The 19706-nt window shown below is 38.6% G+C and overlaps 1 protein-coding gene across 1 annotated transcript; it reads left to right on the forward strand.

Moving 5' to 3' along the window:
- The first annotated feature begins 6057 nt into the window (after positions 1-6057).
- LOC138878996 (putative late blight resistance protein homolog R1A-3) lies at positions 6058-7291 on the forward strand. Its single transcript, XM_070158568.1, has 2 exons — positions 6058-6106; positions 6783-7291. The coding sequence occupies exons 1-2, from the start codon at positions 6058-6060 to the stop codon at positions 7289-7291; spliced, it is 558 nt and encodes a 185-aa protein (XP_070014669.1).
- The last annotated feature ends 12415 nt before the right edge of the window (positions 7292-19706 follow it).

Raw genomic sequence — 19706 nt, forward strand, 5'->3', positions numbered from 1 at the left:
TGGCATCTAGAAAATTAAGACCTTATTTTCAATGTCATCCCATTATTGTAGTTACTGCTTTTCCGCTTCGAAATATTTTGCATAAACATGAACTGTCAGGAAGATTAGCAAAATGGGTTATAGAACTAAGTGAATACGAAATCATTTATCAACCCAGGACCGCTATAAAATCTCAAGTACTAGCTGATTTCGTGGCTGATTTTAGTCAGGGGATGCATTTAGAAGCAGAAAAAGAATTACAAGTTTTTAATGGTGCAAACCCGGGGACTTGGGTTTTATTCACTGATGGTTCATCTAATATAAAAGGAGCAGGTCTGGGTATAGTTCTCATACCACCTACGGGTGAAATTATTAGGCAAGCTATAAAATGTCATTCTATAACTAACAATGAAGCAGAGTACGAAGTTGTAATTGCAGGTTTGGAATTGGCAAGAGAACTCGGCATAACACAAATTATAATCAAGAGTGATTCTCAACTCGTGGTCAATCAAATGCTGGGGACTTATACAGCCAGGGAAACTCGAATGCAAGAATATCTTGAAAAGGTACGGGAACTAATTAAGCAATTCCAAACTTGGAAGGTAATGCAGATCCCAAGAGATGAGAATGTGGAGGCAGATGCTTTAGCTAATCTCGCATCTGCAGATGACGTAGCAAACGACGCAAATGCTTCAGTTATACATTTATTTCATTCCGTTCTCGAACCTGATAAGAATGAGGTAAATTTTAATCATCTAACATGGGATTGGAGAAACGAAATTATTGCTTTTTTACAGCACGGAACTGTGCCTATTGACAAAGGGAAGGCTCACGCGCTTCGCAAAAAAGCCGCTCGATATTGTTTGTATTAAGGAAATCTTTATCGAAAGATGTTCGGTGGACCACTAGCACGGTGTCTCGGACCCTCTCAAATAGAATATGTGATGAGGGAAGTGCACGAAGGACATTGTGGAAATCATGTAGGGGGAAGGTCGCTGGTAAGAACATTGATTCGAGCAGGATATTATTGGCCTAAGATGGAAGACGAGGCAAACAGTTCCGTGTCCAAATGTGATAAATGTCAAAGATACGGCAATAATATGCACAAACCAGCTGAGTTACTACACCCTGTTATAGCCCCGTGGCCCTTTATGAAATGAGGAATGGATATCATAGGTCCACTTCCACAAGCAAAAGGTACGAGAGAAAGAAGTTAAAGACTTCATATGGCGAAATATAATATGCAGTTTTGGAGCACCAAAGGAGATCGTGTGTGACAATGGACCACAATTCATAGGAGCTCAAATCACAGAATTTCTTCAAAGTTGGCAGATTAAAAGGATAACGTCTACGCCATACCATCCAGTGGGTAATGGACAAGCGGAATCCACTAACAAAGTCATTATCAACAACTTGAAGAAGAGGTTACAGGATTCAAAAGGTAATTGGCCTGAGGTATTACCTGGAGTATTATGGGCTTATCGTACAACGACAAAAACAAGCATTGGAGAAACACCATTTTCAATGGTTTATGGTGCGGAAGCCTTAATTCCAGTTGAAATAGGTGAACCAAGCACACGGTACGATCGGGTAACGGAGGAATCTAATGCTGAAGAGATGCGGGTCAACCTTGATTTGCTTGAAGGAAGAAGAGAAGCTGCATTGATAAGAATGGCAGCACAAAAGCAAGTAATTGAACGATATTACAATAGGAAAGCACGCCTCAGATTTTTCAAAATTGGGGACTTCGTGCTTAAAAAGGTGTTCCAATCTGCAAAGGCTGCTAATTCAGGAAAGCTAAGTCCAACGTGGGAAGGACCATACAAAGTTCGTGACATTGCGGGAAAAAGAGCATACGAGTTGGAGACAATGGACGGCCAAGTTTTACCCTCACATTGGAATGCCGTCCATTTAAAGAGGTATTACTTCTAAGAAAGTACCCACGGTTAGGTATCGCCATGTTAAAAAATTTTCTTTTGAATTATTAAAGTTTTACTAACGACTTTAGATGCTAGGCAAAAACCTTAACTCGTGCCAAATGATGAGTCACGACCTGCAAGGCAAAATGGAGAGTTCTAAAATTCCCAGCCCAGGGTTACAATTAATCTGATGGAAATACACACGAGTTAGGCAGTCTTCATCTATAATCACACCTCCGAGTCCCGTATCTTTTTCTGTTTCAGGAAAAGGACCAAATAGAAAGAAATAAACAAGTGGTCGAGGCTTCATACTTCACCGCTCAAACACTTGGGGGACTACATATTATACACAGATATGTGTAGATAAACAGATACGAATATCGAACAAAAGTCAGCCACAAAGAGACAAGTTTTGAGAAAAAGTTACGAAGTCTTCAGCATTCATCATCGTGTTCAACAAACACAGGACATTCATCATAACGTTTTTCCCATGAGAACAACAGAGCCATCTCTCAAACTCATAAACGAAGTCACCTCTCAAATCCTTCTTAATATATAAAGATAGGGTCTTGGCTATGTACTAAAACAGGTTATGAAGAAAAACCTTGTTTATTTTATATTATGTAAAAATCTGTTACAAGAAAAACAGTTATGAGAAAGTCATAGATGAATTTTAATACATGTAATAGTCAAAAAAAAACTTGTTAAAGTTCATGAATAAAACTTGTCAAAGTTGTTTCATACAAAACATGTGTATTCCTATTTCTTTCATCATATTATAACACTATTGTGAAGTTGAGACGTCTTCTTCATTAAGTGTCGATAAAATAAAAGAGCCCTCTTTTATAAACCTCATGTTAATAAGTCATGAGAAGAATCATAAAGCATTTTCAAAGGATAAAAATGCTAAACTATTCTATAAGTCCTAAATAAGTAAGGAAAAGGCAAGAATAGAACACATTGAAGTACTAACAAAACTTCTTAATATAATTAAAAAGACTAAGTAGAAACTTAGTCAATAAAAGTTTATACAAGTGCCCCATTATGATAACTGGGGACTTTCACCAAAAAATCCCTTAAAAACTAAGGGATAAAACCATCATCCAATTGAAGGGGTTAGCACATCAGAAGTTGCAATATTAATTTCACTTTCAGCCACAGGCACGGTGGCAACTTCTGAAGAAGCAGCAACAGGAACGGTTTCAGCTGAGCTTGAAATGTTAGGATCAACGAGGGAAGCAATAGTCACGGAAGCTTCAACTTCCATAGACTAAGTCATAGAAGTTTCACCCTCTGAAGCTGGAATTGCAACATTTTCAACTTCAACTGCCATAGCAACGACTTCTTCATTTAAAGGTTCTTCAGCCACGGGAGCTTCAATTGACGGAGAGGGAAAGTCAAGTGGTTGTTGGGTTCTCTCAATGGTCTCTAAAACTTTGGCCAACTCTGAGTTTAAATCAAAGTTTTCTTGACTGGCCTCTATTAAAGCATCACGACGAGAGTTTAGAAAAGCCCAACTCACCTCTATGTTAAAATTCTCCTCAAGAAGTTCATACTCCCTTTCCCACATAGCAAGATCATTCTTTAACACTTGATTTTCAGCTAAAGAGGATTCAAAGGATGCTTCAAGGGAGGCATGAGAACTCTCTAAGGTACGTACCTTATCAGAAGAGATTTTTAAATCAGCTTGAGCTTGAGTCAAGCTTTGCACTAACTCCCCTGCATACTCTTCTTTCTTGGCCAAGAGTACCTTAAGTTCTCTGATCTTCTTCACTACAATTTGATAGTTGTTCTGAAAATGAACACTCAAGGCGCTCCTTATCTTTCTCAAATTGGCTTGAAGAAGCCTTGGCAACTGCTAGCTCAGAAGTCAGACCTCGCTTTTGTTGCTCCAGGAGATTTCTACTCTCTAGCAATTCTTCTATAGTTCCCTGAGCATTCTCAAACTGCTCTTTCCAATTGGCTGCTTCTAGCTGTGCTCCCCTGGCTATTTCCTCAGCCTCGTGGATAGACTTTTCAGACTCACGGGCTTTCTTTTCCAGAAGGGAAATTCTTCCCATCAATTCTGTACCAATGAGGTTAGCCTGCAGTGACAATTTATAGAAATAAGATTATTTTTTTTAAAAAAACTTGTTAGTAAGTAAAGGAAGAATACCTTCAAAGTAGAATGAACAATGTCATTCATCAAAGTTAAGCAGTTATGGCTGTCCATCTTCTTCTTCTCAATATCTCCAATCAAAGGCCTAAGCCAGTCATCTGCTCCACCAGACTTCCTTAAAAGGCTGTTGTTAGCAGGAACTTCAAGCGTAACGCTCCTCATAGCCAAGCTTCTACTACTAGAACCCTCCTCTGCATATTGAACATAGGAAGGGGGAGCTATAAAAGGAAGAGTGGTAGAAGAAGTGAAAATAACAGGAGTCATAGGACTCGAAGCAGGTAAGGGAGCAAAAGTAGGTAAAGAAGCAGGAAAAGAAGGAATGGGAACAGAGGAAGTAAGAGGAACTTCATCTAAAACTGGACCTAGTTCTCCACTTTCAAAGCCATCAACGAAGAGACGATAAATAGATTCGTTGGTGTCCCTCGGAGTGGTTTCATCTTCAGAGGGAATGTGAACAGGTTCAGTAAGAGAGGCACAGACAGGGGTAACTTCAACTTCATTCTCGGAAACTATGCATCTCCTGGTTCTTGGTCTAGCTATCAAAGAGGTGTCTTCATCTTCATCGTCCTCAGAATCTTCTTCTACAACTTTCCTCTTTGACAGCCTAGCTTGAGTTCTCTCCACAGAAAGAGAAGTACCAGAAGAGGCTCGAAGGGCAGTAGCCACTTCGGTTGTCATTCCTCGAATAGCAAATCCTGACAAAAAGAAGGATTTTAAAAAAAAGTTAGAAAAAAAAAATAAAGGACTTGTCATACGAAAAATGAAAAAGAGATGCATACCGTGAGTTTTCACTTTCCAACCATGTTAATTGGAAATGGATTTCCACGTTCTCGCCTTCATAGGCACGGCTCTCATGGTTAACTCTACCCAACCACGGAAATTAGGAACGGGTTCCACATCTCCCATGGTTGCTATAGAAAAGCAAAAAAGGATGAAATTAGAAAAGAAGTTGAAATTCTTAAGAGGTAAGAACGGTAAGTAAAAAAAAACTTACGTGCAAAGTTCCACTTCTCAGGGAAGGGGATATTTGTTTCACCCACCAAATCAACTGTGCGTACTGCAACATAATGAGTGTACCACCCGCGGTCCTTGTCATCTTCAGGGCTTATTAAGACCCTTTTACTTCTTGCAGTTAGAGTAAAAACTCCATTGCGAAATAACTTGGGGTGGTAAAGATGAATAAGGTGGGGAAAGGAAAAATCAACACCGGCTTTAACAGATAAATACCTCAAACAAGCCACTGTTCTCCATACAAGGGGACCAATTTGTCCCAAACAAATTTTGAAAAAACGACAGAAATCAAGTATGACTGGGTCAATAGCAGGAATAAATCCCAAAGTGAAGGGGTAAGTATAAACAAAAGAAAATCCAATCCTAAAAGAAGATATTCTTTGATTTGGATTAGGGATTACTATACGAAAATCACTTCTCCAGTTGCAATCTTTTCGAACAATAGAAACCAAAGGTTCAGTGATTAAAGAAGGAAAAGTGTCAGCTTTCTCTAAATTGACAACTTGCTCACGAAGAGATTTCCTATCATTCTCAAAAGATAGGTCGTTGGGTACTATTTCCTCAACTAAAGGCTCTTGAAGAGGCTCAGGAAGTTCTTTACCTTTAGAGGAAGATTTCTTAGTGATAGAACTTCTGGAAATAGTACCAGAGCTAGAAGAAGGCATGACAGAACCAGAGGCACCACCACGAACGGATCCTAGGCTACGAAGCCTGCCTCCTCTTCCTCTTCTATGTCTTACAGGGGCATTGGGGAAGCTATCAAGAATTGGGATTCTTTTAGGGTCAGGATTCGGAGATGCCATTGCAGAGAAAAGGATGAACTCAAGGAGAAAGGAGTAGAAATAAAGAGTAAAGGATCTGTTAAGGGTTTATGAAGAAAAGGACAAAGGGAAAAAGGATATATATGTATATAATAGCAACCGTCAAGCAAAGAAGTGTAATGATGGAAAGCCTATAATAAAGGCAACTATCACTTCGTGAATATAAGGGATGAATAAACCTTGGAAAAAGGTTGCAAAATTACAAAACCAATCGGAAGGTGACACGTGTGTAGAGCATTAAATAGAAAAGACAATTGGGGCGTCAGTACTGTCATAGCATTGATTACAGCAAAAAATTCCCTTTTTGTGAAGGTCCACTTCCAAAATATTTAATGGATAAATAAATGGAAAGTGGGGGGACTATCTGTATTGGGAAAAAACTGAGTCTGAATATTGAAGATAACGTGTCATGACACGTGGACTGGTCAAAAGGTCAAAACGCAATGAATAGCGAAGAGGCACGGACGACAACAGATAGGGGGAAAAGAAAGCAACATAGGTGTGGACCGTTACTAAAATAGGTACGAGTCTCGTACCTATTCGAGTCGTTTAAAGATTAAAGATCAGAAGAAGTTGAAGATACAAATCTGATGACGTAAAAGAATCCAAATACAGCATTAAATGTCAAATACGTTACAGAATCTGAATTAAATAGAAATGATTGTATAACGTTTCTTTTAAATATCATTTATTGCTCATAATTGCCTCATTAAGACAAAGGCATTATATCTTCTCCTAGAATCAACTATAAAAGGGGAAAGACTCAACATCTGTAAGGACAGGAAATACGATTGAGATCTTACTGAAATACAAAACTATTTACTGCTTAACCATCATTCTCAAAAATATTTTATTTTCGTCTCCTGATTATCAGTAACCTGAATTTCTTTCTAGCTTTGACCAAAGACTCAGATTTTTGGTTAAACACTGATGAGCTACGCAAAGCTTTATACTCCAAAAGATATCTCATCCTTGTTGATGATGTGTGGGAAGCTATTGTGTGGGATAATATAATAGGATGTTTTCGAGCTGCCAATAATGGAAGTAGAATCATTCTAACAACTCGAAACCATGAAGTTGCAAATTACGCTAGATTTCAAAGTGATCCCCTTCCACTTCGTATGTTTAATGATGATGAAAGTTGGATGTTACTCAGGAAAATTGTGTTTGGGGAAGAAAGATTCCTTCCTCTCCTAAAGAATGTTGGGAAACGAATAGCAGAAAAGTGTGGTCAGTTGCCTCTTTCAGTTGCTTTAGTGGCGGGTATTCTGGCAGAGATGGAGAAGAAAATAGAATGTTGGGAACAAGTGGCCAAAAATTTAAGTCCCTACATGTTTAACCAAAAATCTGAGTCTTTGGTCAAAGCTAAAAAGAAATTCGGGTTACTGATAATCAGGAGATGAAAATAAAATGTTTTTGAGAATGATGGTAAAGCAGTAAATAGTTTTGTATTTCAGTAAGATCTCAATAGTATTTCGTGTGTCCCTACATATGTTGAGTCCTTCTCCTTTTATAGTTGATTCTAGGAGAAGATGTAATGCCTTTGTCTTAATGAGGCAATTATGAGCAATAAATGACATTAAAAGAAACGTTACACAATCATTTCTATTTAATTCAAATATTCTAATGTATTTGATATTTAATGCTGTATTTAGACTCTTTTACATCATCAGATTCGTATCTTCAACTTCTTCCGATCTTCGGTCTTTAAATGACTCGAATAGGTACGAGACTCTTACCTATTTTAGTAACGGTCCACATCTATGTTGCTTTATTTTTCCCTTATCTGTTGTCGCCCGTGCCTCTTGGCTATTTATCGGGTTTTGACCATTTGACCAGTCCACGTGTCATGCCACGTTACCTACAATGTAAATTCAGTTTTTTTCCAATACATATAGTCCCCCCACTTTCCATTTATTTATCAATTAAATAATTGGGAAGTGGATCTTCATAAAAAGGGAATTTTTGCCGTAATTAATATTATGACAATACTGACGCTTCAATTGTCCCTTCTATTTAATGCTTTACATACGTGTCACTTTCTGATTGGTTCTACAATTCTACACCCTTTTTTCGAGACTTCTTCATTCACACTATTCACGAAATGATAGTTGCATTTATTATAGGATTTCCATCATTGCACTTCTAAGTTAGACGGTTGTCATTATAAGCATTTTTAACCCTCTTTCGTTTACCTTCTTCTTCATAGATCTTCAATAAGCAATTTCTTACTTACTTGTATTTTCTCTCCCCTTTAGTACATCCTTCTTCAACAATGTCATCTTCAAACCCTAACCCTAGAAAAGTTCCAATTCTCGATCACTTCCCCAATGCCCCCGTAAGACATAGGAGAGGCAGAGGAGGTAGGCTTCAGAGCTTGGGCCTAGGGTCCGCTCGTGGTGGTTTATCTGGTCGTGCTTCTTCTTCTTCGAGTATCGGGAGTTCTATTCCGAAGACCCCTTCTTCTAAAGGTCAAGAAATCCTTGATTCTTCTCAGGAACTTTTAGTCGATGAAATTGTTCCCAGTGATTTGTCTTTTGGGAGTGATAGAACGTCTCTTCAAAAGCAAATTGTAAATTTAGAAAAAGCTGACACTTATCCTTCATTAGTGACTAAGCTTACAATTCCTACCATCAGAAGGGATTGTAACTGGAGCAATAGTCTTCGAATGTCAATTCCTTTCCCAAATCAAAGAATTTCTTCCTTTAGAAGTGGTTACTCTTTTGTTTATACTTACCCCTTTACTTTGGGTTTTAATCCTCCGGTTGACCCAGTCATTATTGACTTTTGCCGTTTCTTAAAATTTGTTTGGCCCAAGTCGGTCCCCTAGTGTGGAGAGCAGTGGCTTGTCTGAGATACTTATCTGCCAAAGCCAATGTCAACTTCACCTTTTCTCACCTTATTCATTTATATCATCCCAATTTAATGCACCATGGGTTTTTTACCTTAACTGCAAGAAGCAAAAAGGTTTTGGTAAATTCTGAAGATGACAGAGATCGTGGATGGTATACCCGTTACGTTGTTGTACGTACGGTGGACTTGCTTGGTGAAACAAATATTCTCTTCCTTGAGAAGTGGAATTTTGCACGTAAGTTTCCTTTTATTTACCGCACCTATTTTTGAGAATTTCGATTCTTTTTCTAACTTCGTCCCTTTTTCGTTTTTTGTAGCAACCATGGGAGATATGGAACTTATTCCTGACTTCCGTGGTTGGGTAGATTCAATTTTGAAGATTGCTCCTAAGGATCAAAGAACTTGGAAATCAATTTCTTCTTTGCATGGCTGGAAGGTGAAAACACACGGTATGTCCCTTTTTACACGTTTTTTCTTTTTACATGTTAAGCACCTTTTTCTCAATGTTGATTATATATCCTTCTTTTAATCAGGATTTGGTGTTAGAGGAATGGTAGCTGATGTAGCTATGGCCATTCGCATGTCTGCTAATGCTGCACTTGATTTGAACAAGGCTCGAGCTTCGCTTCCCAAAAGGAGAGCTATAGGAGAAAGTTCTGAGAATGAGGAAGAGGAAGATACCTCTTTAATTGCCAGGCCAAGAGTTAGGAGACGAGTCATTAATAGTGATGAAATTGAAGATACCCCTACTCAAACCTCATCCACCGAGCCTGTTTTGATTCATTCTGATGAGGACACCGTGCCAAGAGATACTAATGAATCAACTCAACGTCTTTTTGATAGTGGTTTTGAGAGTGACGAGCTCGGCCCTGTTTTTGATGAAGCTCATCTCTCCTCATTCGTTCCTATTTCCTCCATTCTTTTGCCATCCGACAGTATTTCTTTACCAGCTTTGAGGGCTTCCGTTCCTTTGCCAGTTTCACTGTACTTGCTTCCGTTCCTGTGTTGGTTTCTACATCTTCTCCTTCCATCCCTACTTTGACTCCTATGACTCCTGCTACTGTGTTTACCTTTTCTACTACTCCTCCTTCCATTGCTCCTCCTCCCTTTGTTCAATATATAGAGGCGGGTTCTAGCAGTGGAACCATGGCTATGAGAAGTGTCACTCTTGAAGTTCCTGCCAACCATAGCCTTTTGAGAAAGACTGGTAGAGCTGATGTTTGGCTCGAGCCTCTAATCGAAGATATTGAGAATAAGAAGATGGAGAGCCACAGTTGCCTGACTCTGATGAATGACTTAGTTCATTCTACTTTGAAGGTATTTTTCCTTTACCAACAAGTTTTTTATTTTTAATCTACAAATCCTCATTTCTATGAGTTGTCTCTGCAGGCTAACCTCATTGGTACAAAATTGATGGGAAGAATTTCCCTTCTGGAAAGAAAAACCCGTGAGTCTGAAAAATCTATCCATGAGGCCGAGGAAATAGCCAGGGGAGCCCAGCTTGAAGCAACTAATTGGAAAGAACAGTTTGAGAATGCTTAGGGGACCATAGAGGAGTTGCAAGAAAGTAGAAATCTCCTGGAGCAACAAAAGCGTGGTTTGACTTCTGAACTAGCAACTGCCAAGGCTTCTTCAAGCCAATTTAAAAGAGATGAAGAGCTTTTGGAGTGCTCATTGTCAGAACAATTATCACAGGCTAGTGAAGAAGTCAGGGAGCTCAAGGCACTTTTAGCCAAGAAAGAAGAGTATGCAGGAGAATTAGTGCAAAGCTTGACTCAAGCTCAAGCTGACTTACAGACCTCCTCTGACGAGATTCGAGCTTTGAAGAGTTCTCAAGCCTCCCTTGAAGCTTCCCTTGATTCCCATTTAGCTGAACACCAAATATTGAAGAACGATCTTGCTATGTGGGAAAGGGAGTATGGACTTCTGTAGGAGAACTTCAACATAGAGGTAAGTTGGGCTTTCCTGAAATCTCGCCATGATGCTTTGATGGAAGCTGCTCAGGAAAGCTTTGATTTGCAATCTGAATTAGCCAAAGTCTTAGACACTATCGAGAAAAGTCAACAACCTGTTGATACTCCTTCTCCTGCACTTGACGCTCCTGGAACAGAAGAGCTTTTAAATGAAGAAGTGGCTACTACGGCAATTGGAGTTGCAATTCCAGCTCCCGAGGGTGAAACTTCTATGACACAGTCCATGGAAGATGAAGCTCCCGTGACTCTTGCTTCCCTCGGTGATTTTAACATTCCAAGCCCAAGTGAAATTGCTCCTATTACTGCTCCCTCAGAAGTTGTTACCGTGCCTGTGATTGCCCATGAAAATGAAATTGCAACTTCTGATGTTCCAACCCCTTCAGTGACTAGTTGAATGTATTTCAAACTTTACTGCTGTTTTTGTTTTTGTTTTTATTAATTGGTAGTGTTATCCCTTGGCAACTTTAAGGGATCTTTTGACGAAGTCCCCAGTTATCATAATGGGGCATTTGTAAAAAACAAATATTTTGCTGACTAAGTTTGTACTTAGTCTTTTATATTAAGAAGTTTTATCGGTACTTCTGTATATTTTATTCTTGCCTATTTATCTAGGACTTATAGAATAGCTTAGCATTTTTATCCTTTTAAAATGCTTTATGATTCTTCTTATGGATTATCAACACGAGGCTTATAAAAGAGGGCCCTTTCATTTTATCGACACTTAATGAAGAAGACGTCTCAACTTCATAATGGTGTTATAATACGATGAAAGAAATAGGAATACACATGTTTTGTATGAAACAACTTTGGCAAGTTTTTATTCATGAACTTTAACAAGTGTTTGACTATTACATGTATTACAATACATCTACAACTTTCTCGTAACTGTTTTTCTTGTAACAGATTTGTACATAACATAGAATAAACAAGGTTTTTCTTCATAACCTGTTTCAGTACATAGTCATGACCCTATCTTTATATATTAAGAAGGGTTTGAGAGGTGACTTTGTTTATGAGTTTGAGAGATGACTCTGTTGTTCTCATGAATGCTGAAGACTTCGTAACTTTTTCTCAACACTTGTCTCTTTGTGGCCGACTTTTGTTCGATATTCGTATCTGTTTTTCTACACATATCTGTGTATAATATGTAGTCCCCCAAGTGTTTGAGCGGTGAAGTATGAATCCTCGAGCACTTGTTTATTTCTTTTACTTTGGCCTTTTTCCTGAAACAGAAAAATATACGGGACTCGGAGGTGCGATTATAGATGAAGACTGCCTAACTCGTGTGTATTTCCATCAAATTAATTGTAACCCTGGGCTGGGAAATTAAGAATACTCCATTTTGCCTTGCAGGTTGTGACTCATTATTTGGCACGAGTTAGGGTTTTTGCCTAGCATCTAAAATCGTTAGTAAAACATTAATAATTCAAGAGAGAAATTTTAACATGGTGATACCTGACCGTGGGTACTTTCAGAAGTAATATCTCTTTAAATGGACGGCATTCCAATGTGAGGGTAAAGCTTTGTCGTCCATTGTCTCCAACTCGTATGCTCCTTTTCCCGCAGTGTCATGAACTTTGTATGGTCCTTCCCACGTTGGACTTAGCTTTCCTGAATTAGCAGCCTTTGCAGATTGGAACACCTTTTTAAGCACGAAGTCCCCAATTTTGAAAAATCTGAGCCGTGTTTTCCTATTGTAATATCGTTCAATTACTTGTTTTTGTGCTGCCATTCTTATCAATGCAGCTTCTCTTCTTCTTTCAAGCAAATCAAGGTTGACCCGCATCTCTTCATCATTAGATTCCTCCGTTACCCGATCGTACCGTGTGCTTGGTTCACCTATTTCAACTGGAATTAAGGCTTCCGCACCATAAACCATTGAAAATGGTGTTTCTCCAGTGCTTATTTTTGTCGTTGTACGATAAGCCCATAATACTCCTGGTAACACCTCAGGCCAATTACCTTTTGATTCCTGTAACCTCTTCTTCAAGTTGTTGATAATGACTTTGTTAGTGGATTCCGCTTGTCCATTACCCACTGGATGGTATGGCGTAGATGTTATCCTTTTAATCTGCTAACTTTGAAGAAATTCTGTGATTTGAGCTCCTATGAATTGTGGTTCATTGTCACACACGATCTCCTTTGGTACTCCAAAGCGGCATATTATATTTCGCCATATGAAGTCTTTAACTTCCTTCTCTCGTACCTGTTTAAATGCTCCTGCTTCTACCCATTTAGTAAAATAATCTGTGAGTACAAGTAGAAACTTTACCTGACCTTTTGCTTGTGGAAGTGGACCTACGATATCCATTCCCCATTTCATAAAGGGCCACGGGGCTATAACAGGGTGTAGTAACTCAGCTGGTCTGTGCATATTATTGTCGTATCTTTGACATTTATCACATTTGGACATGAAACTGTTTGCCTCTTCTTCCATCTTAGGCCAATAATATCCTGCGCGAATTAATGTTCTTACCAGTGACCCCCCCCCCCTGCGTGAATTCCACAATGTCCTTCGTGCACTTCTCTCATCACATATTCTGTTTGAGAGGGTCCGAGATACCTTGCTAGTGGTCCACCGAACATCTTTCGATAAAGATTTTCTTGATATAAACAATATCGAGCAGCTTTTTTGCAAAGCGCGTGAGCCTTTCCTTTGTCATTAGGCACGGTACCATGCTGTAAAAATGCAACAATTTCGTTTCTCTAATCCCATGTTAAATGATTAAAATTTACCTTATTTTTATCAGGTTCTAGAACGGAATGAAATAAATGTATGACTGAAGCATTTGTATTGTTTGCTACGTCTGCTGCGGATGCGAGATTAGCTAAAGCATCTGCCTCTACATTCTCATCTCTTGGGATCTGCACTACTTTCCAAGTTTGGAATTGCTTTATTAACTCCTGTACCTTTGCGAGGTATTCTTGCATTCGCGTCTCCCTGGCTGTATAAGTCCCCAGCATTTGATTGACCACGAGTTGAGAATCACTCTTGATTATAATCTGTGTTATGCCGAGTTCTTGTGCCAATTCTAGACCTGCAATTACAGCCTCATACTCTGCTTCATTGTTAGTTATAGAGTGACATTTTATAGCCTGTCTAATAGTCTCACCCGTAGGTGGTACGAGGACTATCCCTAGGCCTGCCCCTTTTACATTAGATGAACCATCAGTGAATAAAACCCAAGTCCCCGGGTTTGCACTATTAAAAACTTGTAATTCTTTTTTTGCTTCTAAATGCATTCCCTGACTAAAATCAGCCACGAAATCAGCTAGTACTTGAGATTTTATAGCGGTCCTGGGTTGATAAATGATTTCGTATTCACTTAGTTCTATAGCCCATTTTGCTAATCTTCTTGAAAGTTCGTGTTTATGCAAAATATTTCGAAGCGGAAAAGCAGTAACTACAATAATGGAATGACATTGAAAATAAGGTCTTAATTTTCTAGATGCCATGATCAAAGCTAATGGTAACTTTTCTAGTTGCGGGTATCGTGTCTCAGCATCTAATAAGGACTTACTTACATAATAAATAAGAGATTGTTTACCTTGGTCCTCTCGGATTAAAACAACACTTACCGCAACTTCAGATACATCCAGATAGATGAGAAGCTTTTCCCCCACCTTTGGTTTTGCCAATAACGGTGGTTTTGACAAATAAGCTTTCAAATTTCTAAGGACTTGTTGACAATCTTCATTCCATTCAAAATGATCTTGCTTTTTGAGTGCAGAGAAAAACTTAAAACACTTTTCTGAGGATTTAGAAATAAATCTCCCCAAAGCTGCAATTCTTCCCGTTAATCTTTGGACTTCCTTTTTATTAGTAAGGATATCAGGGATTTCTTCTATTGCTTTAATCTGAGAAGGATTTACTTCAATACCACGGTTAGAAACAAGAAAACCCAAAAACTTACCTGATGCAACTCCAAATGCACATTTTTCTGGGTTGAGTTTCATATTAAATTTTCGCAAAATATCAAATGTAACAGATAGATGAGAAATATGATCATGAGACTGCTGGGTTTTGACGAGCATATCGTCTATATATACCTCCATTGTCTTCCCTAAATGTTCTTGGAACATTTTGGTGACCAACCTTTGATAGGTTGCCCCAGCATTTTTGAGACCAAAGGGCATTACTTTATAACAGTAAGTCCCCCTGTCTGTGATGAAAGAAGTTTTTTCTTCATCACTAGGATCCATTTTAATTTGATTATATCCCGAATATGCATCTAAAAAGCTTAAAAGTTCATGACCTGCGGTTGCATCAATTAGTTGGTCTATATGCGGTAAAGGAAAAGAATCTTTTGGACAGGCTTTGTTTAGATCGGTATAATCCACACAAATGCGCCACTTACCATTTTTCTTGGGTACAACCACCGTGTTAGCTAACCAATCAGGATACTTTACCTCGCGGATCGACCCGATTTTTAATAATTTTTGGACCTCATCCTGAATCACCTGGTTCTTGAAAGTACCTTGCTTTCTTTTCTTTTGCTTTATTGGTGTGAAAGGGGGATCCTCATTGAGTTTGTGAGTCATCACATCCGGTGGTATCCCTGTCATATCAGCGTGGGACCAAGCAAAGCAGTCTACGTTAGCTTTTAAAAATTCAATTATCATACCTCGCATGTCTGAGCTTAAATTGGCTCCGACATAAACCTTCCGTTCAGGCCATTGCTCAAATAATATCACTGCCTCGAGCTTTTCAATTGTTGTTTTGATGCTTTCATTTTCTTCAGGTTCCTGAATTGTATCAGGCCTCGAGTCCAAATCTGTCTTTTCTTGTTCAGCTGAAGTTTGATCTTTTACACCTTCAACTGCTTCTTGTAATTGCTATTTTTCTTTATTTACGGTGCTCGTTCCTGTTACAGCATGGATACTTCTAGTTGTCTGCTGATCCCCACGAATTTGGCAAATTCCCCATGGTGATGGGAATTTAATAACTTGATGTAGAGTTGATGGGACAACATCCATATCATGTATCCATGGTCTCCCCATGATCATATTGTAGGCCATTTCCATATCAACTACCTGAAATTTAGTTTCTTTAACAACACCTGTAGCAAAAGTTGTTAGAATTACCTCTCCTTTTGTTACCACACTTGAATTGTCGAAGCCTGACAAGGTGTGCGCCTTGGGTATCACTTTGTCTTCAGCTTGCATTTCACGTAATACCCTTAGTAGTATAATATTTACGGAACTCCCTGGATCAATCAAAACTCGTCTTACATTAGTATCATGTACAAGTAAAGATATTACTAGAGCGTCATTATGTGGAGTTATCGCTCCTTCGGTATCTGCATCATCGAACGAAATACTTTCATTTTCTAAAACCTGCCGCACCTGTTTCCTGTGTGTAATTGTTACCTTAAAAACCTTGTTGGAGGCTGTGTAGGTTATGTCGTGAATATCTTCTCCCCCACTTATCACATTCACTGTTCTCTTGGGTGAAGGAGGCTTTGGTGGCTCTGCTTATTTTTCATATAGGCTTGTTTTCCTTTTTCCCTAAATAACTCAGTGAGGTACCCTTGCTTCAATAGATGATCCACTTCACCCTGCAAGAATCTACATTCTGAAGTTTTGTGCCCGTGATCATTGTGGAATTCGCACCAATGATCTCGATTGCGTCTATTTGGATTTGACCGCATCTCTTTTGGCCACCGTACCTTATCTCCCATGCTTCTCAAAACAGCCACGAGCTCGGAGATAGAGACATTAAAATTATATCCGCCGAATCGTGCCTTTAAACTTCTGTCATTATCTTGTGACTCTTGTTTGTTCCGATCATTCCTGAATTTCGAAGAAGAACCAGAGTCCCTGTTCCTCGATTTTTGATCATATTGTTGGCTATCTTGTTTTGACCGTGGGTCTTTTCATGCAGGCCCCACATATGGATCGTACCTATTTTTACCTGATCTTTTTTCGGTTTCTGATCTTCTGGAACCACCCCTTTCTTCATGATGAAACTTAGGTACAGTAACTTCTTCAATTCGCAGCTTCGTACTATACTGGTTGTAAACATTATTCCACGTGGTTGCAGGAAATTCTCGAAGGCTTTCTTTGAGTCGTCTCGTGGCTTCAGAACTTTTGTCATTTAAATTACTCGCAAAGGCTATTGCAGCCGAGTTGTCAGGCATACGGGGTAGAGTTATTCTTTCACGCTGGAATCTATCAACAAAATCTCTAAGCAACTCCGAATCCCCTTGTTTGATTTTGAAAATATCTTCCATTTTTTTCTCAACCTTTTATGCTCCCGAATGTGCTTTAATAAAAGAATCTGCAAGCTTAGCAAAAGAATTTATAGAATTTTCAGATAAAAGAGAATACCAGGTTAATGCAACCTTGGTGAGTGTTTCTCCAAATTTCTTGACCAGTACTGATTCAATTTCTTGTTTGGTCAAGTCGTTGCCTTTCACGCCTGTTGTAAATGCAGTCACGTGGTCACGTGGGTCTGTAGTACCATCATATTTCGGGATGTCAGGCATTTTGAACTTTTTCGGAATTGGAAGGGGAGCAGCACTTGGCTTCCAAGGTTGTTGTGAGTATTTGTCCATGTCTACTCCTTTTATTACAGGCGGAACTCCAGGGATTTTCTCAATACGCTCATTTTGTTCCTTAATCTGTTTCTGCAAGGTTAGTACTAAATTTTGCAAATAGGAATTATTTTAATTACCTGGTCCCCCTTCCTGTGGTTCAGTGGTGGTTCCTCCATTTCCAGAATTAACAAGACCAGAACGGGGATTCTCCAATGTATTATTATTAGGAGTTGGTGTGGGTGGTGCAGCAGGCAATCGACTAACTAGAGCTTGAAGAGCTTTGCCGACCTGTGCATCAATTAGCTTTTGTAAAGCTTCATTTGTACCTCCTTCAAAGTGTTCAGATTGTTCTTGTTTATCAGCACGTGATTCAGTAACAGGAGTGCCTTCACGAGATTGACGTGGTGAATCTGGAGGGGAGGGAACCACGTCACCTTGATTTTGATGGATTTGATTTTCATGGTTTTCCAATGTGTTATTACTGTTATTGTCGGTGTTGTTGTTTGACATGGTGATAACAATGGACAAGATATAGCTTAAAAGAAAAGATTATAAGATTCCCGGTAACGGAACCAATTTGTTTAACCAAAAATCTGAGTCTTTGGTCAAAGCTAAAAAGAAATTCGGGTTACTGATAATCAGGAGACGAAAATAAAATGTTTTTGAGAATGATGGTAAAGCAGTAAATAGTTTTGTATTTCAGTAAGATCTCAATAATATTTCGTGTGTCTCTACAGATGTTGAGTCCTTCTCCTTTTATAGTTGATTCTAGGAGAAGATGTAATGCCTTTGTCTTAATGAGGCAATTATGAGCAATAAATGACATTAAAAGAAACGTTACACAATCATTTCTATTTAATTCAAATATTCTAACGTATTTGATATTTAATGTTGTATTTAGACTCTTTTACGTCATCAGATTCGTATCTTCAACTTCTTCCGATCTTCGGTCTTTAAATGACTCGAATAGGTACGAGACTCGTACCTATTTTAGTAACGGTCCACACCTATGTTGCTTTCTTTTTCCCTTATATGTTGTCGTCCGTGCCTCTTGACTATTTATCGGGTTTTGACCATTTGATCAGTCCACGTGTCATGTCACGTCACCTACAATGTAAATTCAGTTTTTTTCCAATACACTACGGTCACAGTAACTCAAGGGCCACTATAGAACATAGTTATCAAAATTTACCCTATCATTTGAGGTCTTGCTTTCTTTACTCTGGAGCATTTGAGCTTTTATAGTTAGTGTGCTTTTCTTTTTCTTTTTTAAATCCCAATTAAAGTTTCTGAGGAAAAAAACAGTTGAATGATTTTTTCTTTCCTTTAATTTGGTATATGGCTAAGTTGTTATTTCAGTTTAATGTTTACTACAATGTCTATTACCAAATAAATAATGAAAGAGGAAAACTTGTTTTGGTCTCTGAGAAAAGGTGCATTTGGAAAATCAAAAGGTGCTTTGGATGGTGTGACTTAGGCAGAAGCATGTAAAAGGTCTGTGCTTTGGCTAGGTGCGGTTTAATTGTTAGAATCCCTATTTTAATATGAGAATTGTTAATGGAATTAAGTGGGAAAAATAATATTATGTGTAATTGAGATTGATATGGGATAAAAATTGCTCTTTAATGGTGGTAAAAGTTCCAGTTTTCCACTGAGGGTTATGCATGCAGTGAACGCCAAAGGCAACTCTCAGACCGTTTGAGTTTACAGACTCTGCTGCTTAGCTGATTACGAGATAAAACTATGAATGCAGAGCGCGGATCTAGGATTTGAACTTTATGGTATCTTTTTTGCAATTTTGTTAATTCGCATCTAATTTAATGGGTTCAAAATTTATTATTTGAACATATTGAATGATTTTTTGGGCAAAAATTCAGAGTATGAGCGAAAGCTATAAGTTCGGTTGAATACATAACTTCTACACTGGATACGTCTCTGGATGCACTTGGCAGGATCATAGTTGAGTAGCTGAAAATATTTGTGGAGTCGTCATATGATATACAACAACAACAACAAAAAATCCGGTGAATTCCCATACGATATATAGCTGGAAATTAAACTAAAACTACTTCCCCAATATAAAAATTTCTAAGCAAGAGAATCCAATGAAAAGAAAGAAACCTCCACTTTAATTTATGTACGAGAATAAAATGTTGTTTTGCATGCAAAGGCTTAGTATCAAACCTCCATTGTTCTTTTAGTCCCCACATTTTAGGAAAGAGGAGAGAGATGTCTTCTGACCTATATTTGTCTTTAGAAACTCGTTTTATTAAGGTTCTGAAAATGGTTGCCGATTGCTTCCCTGAGCCTCTAATAGAAATCACTTCTTTATTTGGTGAACCTACCAACTAATAGTAACTCCAGTCAGAGAGTTGCTTTGAAGGATTACGAGGCAATCCTTCAGGGGATGCTCAACTTCTTGAGAGGCAATACCTTCCATGTGACGATATAAG

This window comes from Nicotiana sylvestris, chromosome 10 (genome assembly GCF_000393655.2).
Source record: "Nicotiana sylvestris chromosome 10, ASM39365v2, whole genome shotgun sequence".
Taxonomy (NCBI): Eukaryota; Viridiplantae; Streptophyta; class Magnoliopsida; order Solanales; family Solanaceae; genus Nicotiana; species Nicotiana sylvestris.